Genomic DNA, 13321 nt, shown 5'->3' with positions numbered 1-13321 from the left:
AGATCAAGTCAGAATGTTTTTTTCCCTCTAAAACACATCATTCATTATTCTTTTTATATACTCTTAGGTCATATTTTTTGCAACTCTGGTATCTGAAATGCTACAAAAATGCATTTGAGTCATTGCATTGATTTTTTTTTTTCAATCAAACATTACTATGATATAATCTCTTTTTAGAAGCTTGGTGAATTCTTCTTGGATCTTTTGACTACGTTCTACTTTTTAAATGACTCAGTGACTTGTCCTTTTTCCTATCAGCAATTTCACAGGATGTAACAGATATGCCAGTGCATTAGGAATCTGGTTTTGTCTGTCTTTCCCTCTTTCAGTGACAGTGCCTTTTTCCCTTGTTAAATTTATGACTCTTCCGGGACACCTGGGTGGCTCAGTCGGTTAAACATATGCTTTCGGCTCAGGTCATGATCCCAGTGTCCTGGGATCAAGTCCCACATCGGGCTCCTTGCTCAGCAGGAAGCCTGCTTCTCCCTTTGCCGGCCACTCCCCCTACTTGTGCTCTCTCTCTCTCTCTAACAAATAAATTTTAAAAATCTTAAAAAAAATTTTTTTTACAAGTCTTCCATTTCTCATCCATCTGTATCTTTCTTCTCCTCTTGATCCTTTAATTCCTGGTTCTGGGCACCCTGGCTCCTGCCCTCCTTTGCTCCTCTCAGGGTTGGCCTTCAACCCCGTTTTTTCCAGGTACTTCCTAGGTGGGTTGTGAGTGTGCTCTAAGACTCTGATCCATGTTTTACCCTCTTTCTGCAAGTTCTCATTGCTCTCTTTAGGTAGGGAAGCAGGAAGTACAAACTTTACTGGGCAACCGGGCTCCTTTCCTTTATCTTCACACAAAGCCTGCCAAAGTGTAATCTCACCTTTTACTAACATGTTAGGAGCCCACCCTGCCTCTGAAGCCTTGTGATGAGAACCATTTTAGTTTTATGGCAACCAAGAGGCTGCACGTGCACTGCTTGCTCTGTGAACTGAACTTGCTGCACATTTGGGGAAGCCACATGGGGAAACTGACTGTGTTTTCTGCCTTCTGTTGACAGACTGGTACACGAAACTTCCAGGACTTTGACTGTCAGGTAAGGACTGTACAAGCACCAAAGGGGGGCTATGGACAGGGTCTCTGCAGTGCTTCCCTCCCTGTCCTGGTGGCCTGTAGAAGTGGATCTCTCTTCATAGCTAATCATAACTCCTTCATGTTCTTTTGGTCATTAGATCAAGTTTATTTAAAATGATTTGCTGTCGTGTTCAAAAATTGCCTGCCAGCTGCCTGTTTTATGGTTGTAGGTTCCTGGGTTGAACTGTCACTTTGTGATTAAGATCTCCTCTCCTCAAATGATATTGGAAACCTCAGTCACAGGTGTTAAATGGAGGGTTGTCACTTCGCTGCAGAGAAGGTGGGGGAGGGGCAGTTTGGAGGGGAGACTTATCAACAAAATCTTTTTCTTACCTTTTTTTTAAGTTTTATTTATTTAAGTAATCTCTACACCCAATGTGGGGCTCGAACTCATGACCCCAAGATCAAGAGTCGCATGCTTCTTTGATTGAGCCAGTCAGGTGTCCCAACAAAATCTTTTTCTAAAAGAAAAAGACAAATTAAGCATTATTAATACAAAATGCAGATTTCCTTTGGCTTTATGCTTGGAGATGCAAAATTCAATTTGACTCATTAGTATTTAATTAAATGATATTGTTCTTCCTAGTTGCTTTTGCCTTTATCTGTGTTGCCAGTTTGAAAATCAATGAAATGAACCAGCATCTCTCCATCTACCTACTTTATCTATTGACTGGCCCTGAAAGAAATGGGAGGAAGGAGTGAGTACATGGAAATGAGAACCTTATAAGCCCATGCAGCCTGACTGTCCTACTTTGGGGATGGATATCATAGTAGTGGCTATTAGAAGCAACATGAAGTAGGGGCGCCTGGGTGGCTCAGTTGGTTAAGCGACTGCCTTCGGCTCAGGTCATGATCCTGGAGTCCTGGGATCGAGTCCCATGTCGGGCTCCCTGCTCAGCAGGGAGTCTGCTTCTCCCTCTGACCCTCCCCCATCTCATGCTCTCTCTCTCTCTCTCTCATTCTCTCTCTCAAATAAATAAATAAAATCTTTAAAAAAAAAAAAAAAGCAACATGAAGTAGACTCAGAGTACTAGGCAGGGAAGGAAGGTGCTGGAAAACCAACTTCCTTGCTTCCAGGATTCAGCCAACCTGTAAACGCATATGCAGGTAGTTACTTTTATTTTATTCTTAAGATTTTATTTATTTATTTATTTGAGAGAGAGCATGAGCAGAGGGAGAGGGAGAAGTAGATTCCCTGCTGAGCAGGGAGCCTGATGAGGGGCTCAGTCCCAGGACCCCGGGATCATGACCCCCAGCTGAAGGCAGAGCTCAACCAACTGAGCCACCCAGACACCCGCAGGCAGATAGTTATTTTTATTTTATTTATTTATTTGACAGAGAGGGAGCACAAGCAGGCAGAGCAGCAGGCAGAGGGAGAGGGAGAAACAGGCTCCCTGCTGAGCAGAGAGCCCAACGTGGGACTCGATCCCAGGACCTTGGGATCATGATCTAAGCCAAAAGCAGACGCTTAACTGACTGAGCCACCCAGGCATCCCCAGATAGTTAGTTATATTTAGATAAGCATTTTTATATTAAGTACAGTGGTGTCTCTCTATAGCATTAGCATTGAAAGGAAGAACTAAACCAGTTACATCATCATAATGTATTGGGTGCCTGCTGTAGGTAGTAAGCATACCTCATCTCCAGTTCTTGGAGCACTATCATGAGGTGGTTTTTATTTTCTTTGTTTTACAGATGAGGAAATTGAGAATCAGGTTTCATAACTTGCCATTGGGTAGAATTGCAGTTGCAAAACCCCACTCTTCCTGGATCCATAGCCTGATTTTTCCAACCTGGAGATGTCTAGAACTGAGAAGTTTTTAAAGAGTTGAGTTGTTCTTAAAGCTGAAGTTCTTTAACAGAACAGGTGTAACTTATTTTGTAAGGGGCAGGTTCATAGCATCGTTACAGATTTCTGAATCCCAGTGTCAAACACTTCTTGGTGTGAGTATTTGGTACTTCATATATACAAGAGAATCAACCTAGTGATGTTAAAGAATCACTTGCTGTAGGTCCTTTACACAAAAAATAAGTCATTTTTGGATAAGTAGTGGCAGTCAAGTTTGGGTTTACTTGTTTTTAATTTTTTTTTTTTTAAAGATTTTATTTATTTGACAGAGAGACAGCGAGAGAGGGAACACAAGCAGAGGGAGTGGGAGAGGGAGAAGCAGGCTTCCCGCTGAGCAGGAGCCCCATGCAGGGCTTGATCCCAGGACCCTGGGATCATGACCTGAGCCGAAGGCAGATGCTTAACGACTGAGCCACCCAGACGTCCCTGTTTTTAATTTGATCTAACTTCAGTTATGGTTTGGATCTAAGTTGAACCAGTTTAATTTGACTGTTGTTAATATCTGATATAATTTACCTAGAAGGAGATCGTTTGAGAGAGTATGACAGTAAAATTCAAGGTAAAGAATTCCAGAAATAGAATACTTCTACTTAAAAGTATAGAAATGGGGTGCCTCAGTGGTTCAGTCGGTTAAGCGTCTGTCTTCAGCTCAGGTCATGATCCCAGGGTCCTGGGATCAAGTCTCACATTATGCTCCCTGCTTGGTGGGGAATCTGGTGGGGAATCTGCTTCTCCCTCTCCCCCAGCCCCCACTCATGCATGCATGCTCTTTCTCTCTCTCTCTCACAAAAATAAATAAAATCTTTAAAAAAAAAAAAGTGTAGAAGCATTGATTTTCACCAAATTGAGTACCTCCACCCCCCCCCCAAAAAAAATTAAATATAAAAAAAATACAAGCTCAGGGTGCCTGGGTGGCTCCGTCGGTTGGGCATCTGACTTTTGATTTCAGCTGACCTTGTGATTTCAGGGTCCTTGGATCAAGCCCCACGTCAGGTTCCATGCTCAGTGGGGAGTCTGCTTGGGATTCTCTCTCTCTCCCTGTGCCCCTCCCCACTGCACGCTCTCTGTTTCTCTCCCTCTAAAATAAATAAGTAATCTTTTTAAAAAATATACACACTCACTAAAAAATAGATAAGAAAAAACAAAAAGTAAATCAAAATTACTTGTTATTTCACTAGTGTTGTTATTTGGTATATATCCTTTATGATTTTTTCACACATAAATATAGTTAGATATAAATGAAATTGAGCTTTAGAAATACAATTATGAATCAGCTTTTTAAAATTGAGGCTTAAAAATATTCTGGCAGGGGTGCCTGGCTGCCTCGGTCAGAAGAACATGTGACTCTTGATCTCAGGGTCATGAGTTCAAGCCCCACATTGGGTGTAGAGATTACTTAGATAAATAAATATTTTTTAAAATACAGTCTGACAAAAATTTGCTATTTTTGGTGAAGCCTTAATATAGTAACATGTTCTGGCCTTGTGAAATCTAAGTTTTAGTTCAATCCTGATACAGATAGAACAGTGGTGAGTGTTTGTCACTGTCTGTCAGATGTCTGTCACTGGTTTTAAATGTACAGGCGCTTTGTGCTCTAAAGAAGAAAAAACCATAGACCCTTCTTTTTTCCTCTTTCCGGCACCTACGAATGCTCTTCTACCACCATTCTTGTCTGTCTCTTTGTTAAAGGCTTATGTGATGTTCTGGAGACTGGGACCCCTGGGTCAGGAGTCTAGCAACAGGTTGATAGAAGGCCCAAGAGCTAGGAACTGTGATGTTAGAAGTCTAGAATGGCCTGGTTTGCCTGAAGGCATCCCAGAAACTATTGGGCATTCTTAGGAGACAAAACAGAACAGATCCAAAGCCAGCATTGTCACTAAATGGAAAAGCATCAGCATTGGCATTGGTGTTGACCATTCGCATAACTGTGGCACCATGTTACCTGAAGCCATTTAATCAGGGCTTCCTTCTGATCTCTGTCTTGCCTCAGAAAAATCTTTAAGGCATATTTGATGATGTCCCTGGGAAGTTATCTTAGAGTCGTTCGTCAACCAAGCTCACAACTTCAGTCTAAACCACCTTTTCCCTCTGTTTTCTTTACCAATCAACTACGTGCTTCCTCCTCCCCGCCCCCCCCCCCCCCCAGTAATTGAAACTATAATCAGAAGTTTACCATTTCTCAGGGCACCTGGCTGGCTCAGTCGGTGGAGCATGTGACTCTTGATCTCAAGGTTGTGAGTTCAAGCTCCACGTTGGGCCTAGAGCTTACTTAAAAAAATGGCTTACTCTTTGTTCTTTGATCATCCTAAGTGACTTCATTGATATTTAGCTCCCCTGAGGCAAACGGCAGTTATAATTGGATGTAAGATGATGTGGGAAGGGGTGGTTAGAGGTGACATGATTAGGATTGATGAGAAGGGAGAAAAGAGCCTGCTGCCAGTTGAAACAATGGATCAGCCGGCTTATTGTCCATTTATCTACGTCAGTGCTCCTTAATTCTCCTCTCCTTGTGAGACTGTTTAAAGGTTTAGAATTAGAGCTGAGACAGATGCTATAGCAGTATATGTGATATATTGCTCTCAAAAATAACACTTATCTTGGGGCACCTGCCTGGCTCAATCGGGAGAGCATGTGACTCTTGATCTTGGGGTTGTGAGTTCAAGCCCCACATTGGGTGTAAAGATTACTTAAAAATAAAATCTTAAAAAAACACATATATCATCAAAAACAAATTTAGAAAATTCAGAAAAGTATAAAAATACAGGTTGCCTGTCATCCTACCTAGAGATAACCATATTTTATTTATTTCCAGTTTTTACTTTTATGTTCTGGTTATTGAAAGAGTACATGCTCATAGTTGAATATTTGGAAAACACATAGAATTATAAAGAACTAGGAAAAAAACTCATAATCCTGTAATCCAGGGACAACTATATTAATGTTTAGTGTTAGGTAGATTTATGTATATATATGTAATTTTTATAAAAGTGATTTTTAAGTTTATATGGTTGTCAAGCTGGATGTACCCTTGTGTCCCCTTTTCTGACATAATATTAGAACACAATCTCATTTCTATATCATGTTATTTTTTTTCTATATCATTTTAAAACACTCATAAACAAAATTGCTGATGGATGCCTATTATTTCCTCATTTGGCTATACCATACCTTAACTATTCCATTATTTTTGGAAATTAGATCACTTATAATATGTTCAGTTCACTGAACATTGTCATGCATAAATTTTATCCACACTTCAGAATATTTCCTTAGGTGGATTCTTGGAATGAGCATATTTAAGGCTCTTGGCATATCTTACCAAATTGTCTTCCACTTCTACCAGAGGGGTACTCAATAAATATTAATGGAGAGTGAAAGCTGCTGTCTGCCAGGATATATCATTCTTGTAGAAGAGGCTAATAATATAGTGAACTCATAAGAATGGAGTTCTTGCTCCTAAAATAATCCAGGCATGGCCAAGGGCTGAGTAATTTCATGCTAGCTGTTTAATTGCAGTAGCTATTTAGAGGACTGATTTATAGGACCCAACTGTGAGGATTGGTATTTAGTACTGCATTTCAAATGTATATATGTGACTGCCTCTTCTAAAGGGGTCTAAACAGCTTTGAACTCTCTTTCCTTTTGAAAAGTGAAAAATTCCTTAAGTTTTTATTCTTGGTACCACTACTACAATTTACTGGGCAACATACCTGATGTCATGAAAAGCAAAAGCTACAACAGATAAAAAGACCTCAGGAATGCACATCTAATTGACACTGCATTGCATTAATCATTAAACAGCTCTAATCTCCTGCAGATCACTTGTTGAATGGGCATTGTTACAAAATAAGAATTACGGGAAATAAGTATCCTGAATGTTCTTTCCACAGAAAAGAGGTGTTTGGAGAGAGCTGGGATTCCGCTGACTGCTACATTCTTTGTTAGAAAGCTTGACCAGCTCCATGTTCTTCCCTGGCCTTGAAGGATGTGAATGTGGCCCCACTGCTTCCTTTATATACACTCCCCACCCTCAGGAAAGCTAGAATTATTGCTTGCCTACTCCACTTCTGCCTTGTGCTTTTCCTTTCTGGTGGCCTTTGTTCACATTTCCTCCCCTTGAGATGCCCTACCTTTTTTGGTTTGATTTCATCATAGTTGTTTGTGGGCATGGGCACGGGGGAGGTGGATTTTAGTAAGTTCTAGGGATATAGGTGACTTTATTCTCATTGGGGGGAAAAAAGAATCTTACAGGAAAAACAGAGGTCCTTTTTATCAGCACCGCATTCTCATTTCCCTTTCCCCCTGTCACTAGAAGGTTTTATTTCCCTGACGAGCTCTGTCATGTCACGGGCACAATGGCTGGCAACTTCCCCAAACCCACGTTCTTCAGTTTAGCAGCCTCATTACTTAAGATCTTTACCTGTAACTCTAGGGAAAAGTCCAGGGGTGGATTCTTGTTGGCTTAGTATGGGTACGTGTACATTTTTGGACCACTCACTGTGGCCAGAGGGTAGGGTGTGTGAATTGGCCAGACCTGGACCCCCTCCTACCTGGGCTTTCCTGCTTAGAGTGTTCTGGACTGTGGCAAGTGGGTTAAATAACCATTCACTCTTTTTCTTCTCATTGTTAACTAAGGCTATGTGAGGAAGATATTGGAGTTGGCTTTGAAGGAAGAAAAGATATGTGCTGACATATTGTAAAAGAGGCTTTCAGATTCAGAGCATGATTTGTGAGAAGTCCGAGAGTTGTGGGTGGTTGAAAAGTTAACAGTAGAAACAGTCTGCAAGAGTGTTGACTGAACTAGGCTGAAAGAGGTTAAGAGGTAGGAGGGAGAGAGCTGAAACTAGAGTCAGGGAAAGGTGTCGTGGAACTTTAAAAAGGAAAAGATGATCTGTTGATAGGCAGAAGGCTGAGTAATCCTGGAGGCAGATTCTTTTACTATGGGAGTAAATGAGGTTATGCAAATGAACCTTATACCACTACACGGTGGTAAGGTAGTAGAGGTATTCTATCAAAAATTCCTATATAATAACAAAAACTGTACCCAAGGCTCATAAGTAGTCTGCTTATTAGAAACAGAATAAAATTTCATGCTAACAAAGATGTTAACATTTTCAAATGTTATAGAACTATTTCAGACTGACCAGGGCATGAAGTAATAAAAAATTAACTGAGTTCAGAGAGATAAGACAAGTCAGGTTGTGTAATTCTGGTAACAGCACATTTAGCTGAGGGAAGAGGACTCAGAAAAAGTGAAAATTTATTATAAAATAAATAGTCACTCAAACACCCAACTCTTGGTTTTGTTTCGGGTCGTGATCTCAGGGTTGTGAGATCGGGCCGAGTCGGGCCCAGCGCTCAGTGCAGAGTCTGCTCAAGATTTTCTGTGTGCCTCTCCCTCTGTCCCTCCCCCCCACCCCACTCCTCCCTCTCTTTCTCTCAAATAAATGAATCTTTAAAAAAAAATAATGGCAATATCCTAAACTCTTAAGTTCTTTTTTTTGTTTGTTTTTAACTCCAGTTAACACAGTGTTTTGTTAGTTTCAGGTATACAATAAAGTGATTCAACAATTCCATACATCACTGGGTGCTCATTACAAGTGCACTCCTTAATCCCCATCACCTGTTTAACCCATCCCCCATACCCCCCCCACATCCCCATAAACTCTTAAATTCTTTAAAAGGCTTTCTGATTGAAAGTTACATCTTTGATTAAGAGGGAGAGGCAGTCCAGGATGAAGAGGGGACCAATATGATTTCAGGTCATTTTATAGCCTGGAGAATAAAGAGATCATGTTCAAGAAGTACGTAGCCTTGGAGATGTAAATAATCAGACTGCTGGGAAAGATCTATGACCAGAGCCTGTTAGACACTATGTGGTCTTTGCCCCGTGAGCACAGGCTCTCATTGTGTAGTCACACTCTCTAGAATGCTGGGGTGAAGGGTGGGGTAATTGGAAAAACAGCCTGTGAAGCAGAAAGGTGGCAGCAGCATCACCCCTGCAATTGCCTGACCATAGCCAGGGTCTCTGCACACTCATCTCCAGATGGAGAGTTGTTGCAGCTATTCAAACACAGAGTTACAAAGGATATATTTCCGAGTCCACATGGAGGTGAGTGTCTCCTTTCTTTTCATATTTTTTATTCTACTAAGAACATTTACATTCACATACTTTGAAAATGAAGGGAAACTATGTGAGACACTGACAAACAAGTGTTGCTCCAAATAGGGCGACCAGATTGACAAATAGGGCCCAGGACTCTTGGCCCGTGAGTACTTTGGTCATTATACAATTTGAGGGCTTGTAATGGGAGGTAGGGGCTGAGATCTCCCTAAAAAGGTTGAAATCTTGTAGGGATCCAGTTTTAACTATGAATTTCTCCAGATTATGAGATGATGACAGAGTAGTTACTTTGCCTTGTTCCCTCATCTACTTATATAGTGTTTCGGTTTGTTTTTTTTTTTTTTTACCCCATTTGTTATATCGCCCTTTTCATCATCCTTCTCCTGAACTTCCCTGACAGCTTACTATCCCCCACCCCATTCCACCACCCCCCCCATGCTCTCTTCATAAATTACCTGGCCTTGGGAGGTCCTGCTAGCCTTAGGGCCAAGCGTTAACTGTATTTCCCCCTCCATCCTCGGTAGCAGAGCTAAGGCCAAGCTGGAGTATTTTAGTAAAACTCTACTGAAGGTTTGTATATGACAGAATGAAGGCTTCGGCAACCTGATTGTGAAGCTGACAAATTGTTGCACATTCTCTTCAACTTGGGTTCTCTTGTAGTGTCACCCACCTCGCAGAAGCCAGCTTCTCCCTCTTTATACCTTTTCTCTCTCAAGAAGTAAAACATGGAGGAAGGGGGGATGGTAGTAAAACATGAGCGAGATCAAAGCCTCCTTGAGTTCCCTTTCTGAATCTGTCACCTCCCAAAAGGAAACAAAATCTCAAAGTTAGGGTACATTCCTTCTCCAGGTTTTTATACTTTAAATCTATGTATGTAAACATACAATCTATATTATATAGTGTTGCTTTTTAAAAAATCTGCATTGGGGCGTGTGGGTGGCTCAGTTGTTCAGCATCTGCCTTCAGCTCAGGTCATGATCCCAGCGTTCTGGGATGGAGCACTGCACCCCTCCCCCCCCAATCAGGCTCTCTGCTCAGCAGGAAGCCTGCTTCTCCCCCTCTCACTCCCCTTGCTTGAGTTCCTTCTCTCGCTCTCTCTCTGTCAAATAAATAAATAAAATCTTTAAAAATAAATAAATAATCTGCATTAAGTGGTATATACATACCTTTCTGCATTTCTACTTAGCGTTACGTTTTCAAGATTTTCTGTGTATTAATGCTTCTAGTTTAGTTCATTGATTTTAATCTGTCTATCATTATATGAATATATCATAATTTATCAGTTTTCCTACTGATGAATATTTAGGCTATTTCCAATTTTTTTGACATTATAAATAAGGCTGCAGTGTACCCCTTTGTGTATATCTTTTTGTATGTATGACCATGTTTGAGAATTTCTTTAGCTTACACCTAAAAGTAAAACTGCTATAGGGTAGACACCTCTTAACTTTATTAGATATTACAGAATTATTCTCCAGAGTAGTTGCTCCAGTTTGCATGCCTGCCAACAGTGTATGAGAGTTCTTACTTCTCTGTATATCGGTCAACACTTGGTGTTATCTGGCTTTAAAAGTTTTGCCATTCTGACGTATGTGAAATGGCATCTCATTAAATTTAATTTGCACTTTCCTGACTACTAATAGAGTTAATGTCTTTCTCCTCAATTTTCTATCAGTTTCCTATTTCTTTCATAGCACTTACCACATGCTATTATTATGGATTGGTTGATTTGTGTGTTCATTGCCTGCCATCCTGTCTAGAACATAATCTCTGTGAGAACAGGGATCACAACTCTCCTGTTCACTGTTTTATCCCCAGACCTCAATCCAGGGTCTGGTAGTAGGGATTCAACAAATAGTTGTTTAATGAGGGAACCTGCTAGTGGGAGGGGCAGGGGTGTTCCTTGGTAGGTCTGCTATTACTACAAGAGAAATGCTTGTACAGTAACTGGAATTTATTTCTTTATATTCCTCCCATCCAAACACTATACTTTATTTCATAACCAGTTCAAAGTATCTGATTCTTTCCTTCATTTCTTATATCCCCTTTCCAAGCCTTTTGAATAGGCTTGAAGAGAAGGTAGCAGAAATAGAGAATCATAGAAATAGCCACTCATGGTTTGATTTGATAGAGATTATGTGCTCCAGCCTGGGGCCTATGATTTGAAATACACTGATATTGAATTAGCCTGTGATTATTTTGTGCCCCACATCAGAGAAGAAACCAAAGTTCTGATGAGGTTCATTATTAGATAGGAAATTAAGTTGGAACCCCTTTGCCTTTGTTGGGATTCTTATTGAAAGAATGAATCTTATCCTAACTACTATCAGACTCTCTGAGATAGGCAGGACTTCATCAGCAGAGCACTAGGCTAGGCGTGGTAATTTTTTATTTTTGAGAAATATAGACATTGACGAGGACTAGAATAAATCTCAGTGACTTTTTTACAGTTCCCTTTTTTCCTACTCAGTCACCTTAGTGCTGGTACCAGCAGCTCCAATTGCATCTTGTTCCAACTTTATTTAGTTCCTCAGTTTCACTGTTCTGACTACATCTTAAACTACTCATTGCCTTGATTAGGGTTCTTTGACGGAGCAGGGAACAAGCCCACCCAAGCTAGCTTAAACCAGACACAGTCCAGGAATGTCTCAGAAAGTAAGAGCACAGACAGCTAGAACCAAGAATTAGAGCAGTGGAAATGTCTACTAAAAGCTCCCAAGTGGAGTGCCTGGGTGGCTCAGTCGGTTAAGCATCCAACTCTTGATCTCAACTCAGGTCTTGATTTCAGGGTTGTGAGTTCAAGCCCCCTCCACGCCCAGTGTGGAGCCTACTTAAAAATTAAAAATAAAAATAAAATAAAATAAAAGCTCCCAAGTTTGCTTCTCTTTTCAAGAGAAAACCAAGCCAAGGATAAAATCTTAGTCCCAATTACAAATTCTCAGGGAAGGATGCATGCTCAGCATGGACCAGATGCCTGCCTGTCTCCAAAAAGCCATGACCATAAGGTTACTTCTACAAACATGGCAGCCAAGAGCCACTCCTGTAATGTATGGATGACACAGGAGGGCAGCTGCCAGAGGGGAAGAGATGTTAAGCAGAGGCACCCGTAGATGTCTACTGAATTTATCAGTTGCTGGACATTAGTTTAGAGGCTCTGAAACCTAGCAACTCCTTCATATCTTCTGCTTCCTTAACTTTTCTTACCCCAAGTCTTACCTGGCTCCTTACCCAGCTTGCTGTTCTCCTTTCCATAGCCACTTGCAAGTGTATCCTTAACAGATCCCTGACTGCCCTCACTTAAGAGATGAACTTTGCAGATGAGAAGGTATATTTTTTCCCTCGTTTGTTTATCTGGAAGGAATTAGAAAGTGGGAATATTCTGTATACTATAACATCTCTCTGGTATGGCTTATAGTCCACTGACATGTCCTGTCCCAGCAAGTGGGAAATAGCAGTAATTAGGTATTGTGGAACTTAAGCCACCTGGGAAGTCCATTCTGCCTTTGCTGAGACCATACATTCTCTTGTTACAGGAACATGACATAGAAACAACTCACGGTGTGGTCCATGTCACCATCAGAGGCCTACCAAAAGGAAACAGACCAGTTATTCTGACATACCATGACATTGGCCTCAATCGTATGTATTTGATTTTATACTTTCCCTTTTTATCTTAATACATGATCTTTGTGTATTTATTTTTAAAAAGAAGAAATCGCAGTATTCTAACAGAGCACAGGTGTTTTCCTCTCTGTCTTACCCTGCCCTCCTCATAGCTACACGTGTTAATGGCAGGATTAAGGTGTCTGGGAACTGTTCAGGAGAATGTGTTTGGGGGATACTGGAATTATATCTCATCTTTGTGTCTTAACTGCTAAAGGATGAACTGGTTAAGAGAGCAGAACTGAGGGGCACCTGGCTGGCTCATTGGCAGAGCATGCAACTCTTTTTTTTTTTTAATTTTATTTATTTATTGGACAGAGAGAAAGAGAGAGCGAGAGCGAGTGCACAAGTAGGCAGAGCGGCAGGCAGAGGGAGAGGTAGAAGCAGACTCCCCGCAGAGCAGGGAGCCCGATGCCGGGCTCAATCCCAGGATCCCGGGATCATGACCTGAGCTGAAGGCAGACGCTTAACCAACTGAGCCACCCAGGCGCCCCATAGAGCATGCAACTCTTGATTGTGGGGTCGTGAGTTTGAGCCCCACGTTAGGCATAGAGATTACTTA

At 41.2% G+C, this 13321-nt stretch overlaps 1 protein-coding gene across 4 annotated transcripts in view; it reads left to right on the top strand.

Moving 5' to 3' along the window:
* Nucleotides 1-13321, top strand: part of NDRG3 (NDRG family member 3) — a 73827-nt gene that overhangs the window by 27293 nt on the left and 33213 nt on the right. For 2 of the 4 annotated variants that reach the window (XM_036108074.2, XM_036108072.2), the window contains exons 3-4: nt 1050-1085; nt 12630-12735. In XM_036108074.2, coding sequence (XP_035963967.1) covers nt 1050-1085; nt 12630-12735 — 142 coding nt within the window. The remainder of the gene's footprint in view (nt 1-1049; nt 1086-12629; nt 12736-13321) is intronic. The other 2 variants (XM_036108075.2, XM_036108073.2) reach the window with 1 other exon arrangement.

This window comes from Halichoerus grypus, chromosome 10 (assembly GCF_964656455.1).
Source record: "Halichoerus grypus chromosome 10, mHalGry1.hap1.1, whole genome shotgun sequence".
In the NCBI taxonomy this organism is placed as follows: Eukaryota; Metazoa; Chordata; class Mammalia; order Carnivora; family Phocidae; genus Halichoerus; species Halichoerus grypus.
Note: the sequence above shows the minus strand (reverse complement) of the source record. Positions and strands in the feature narration are given on the sequence as shown.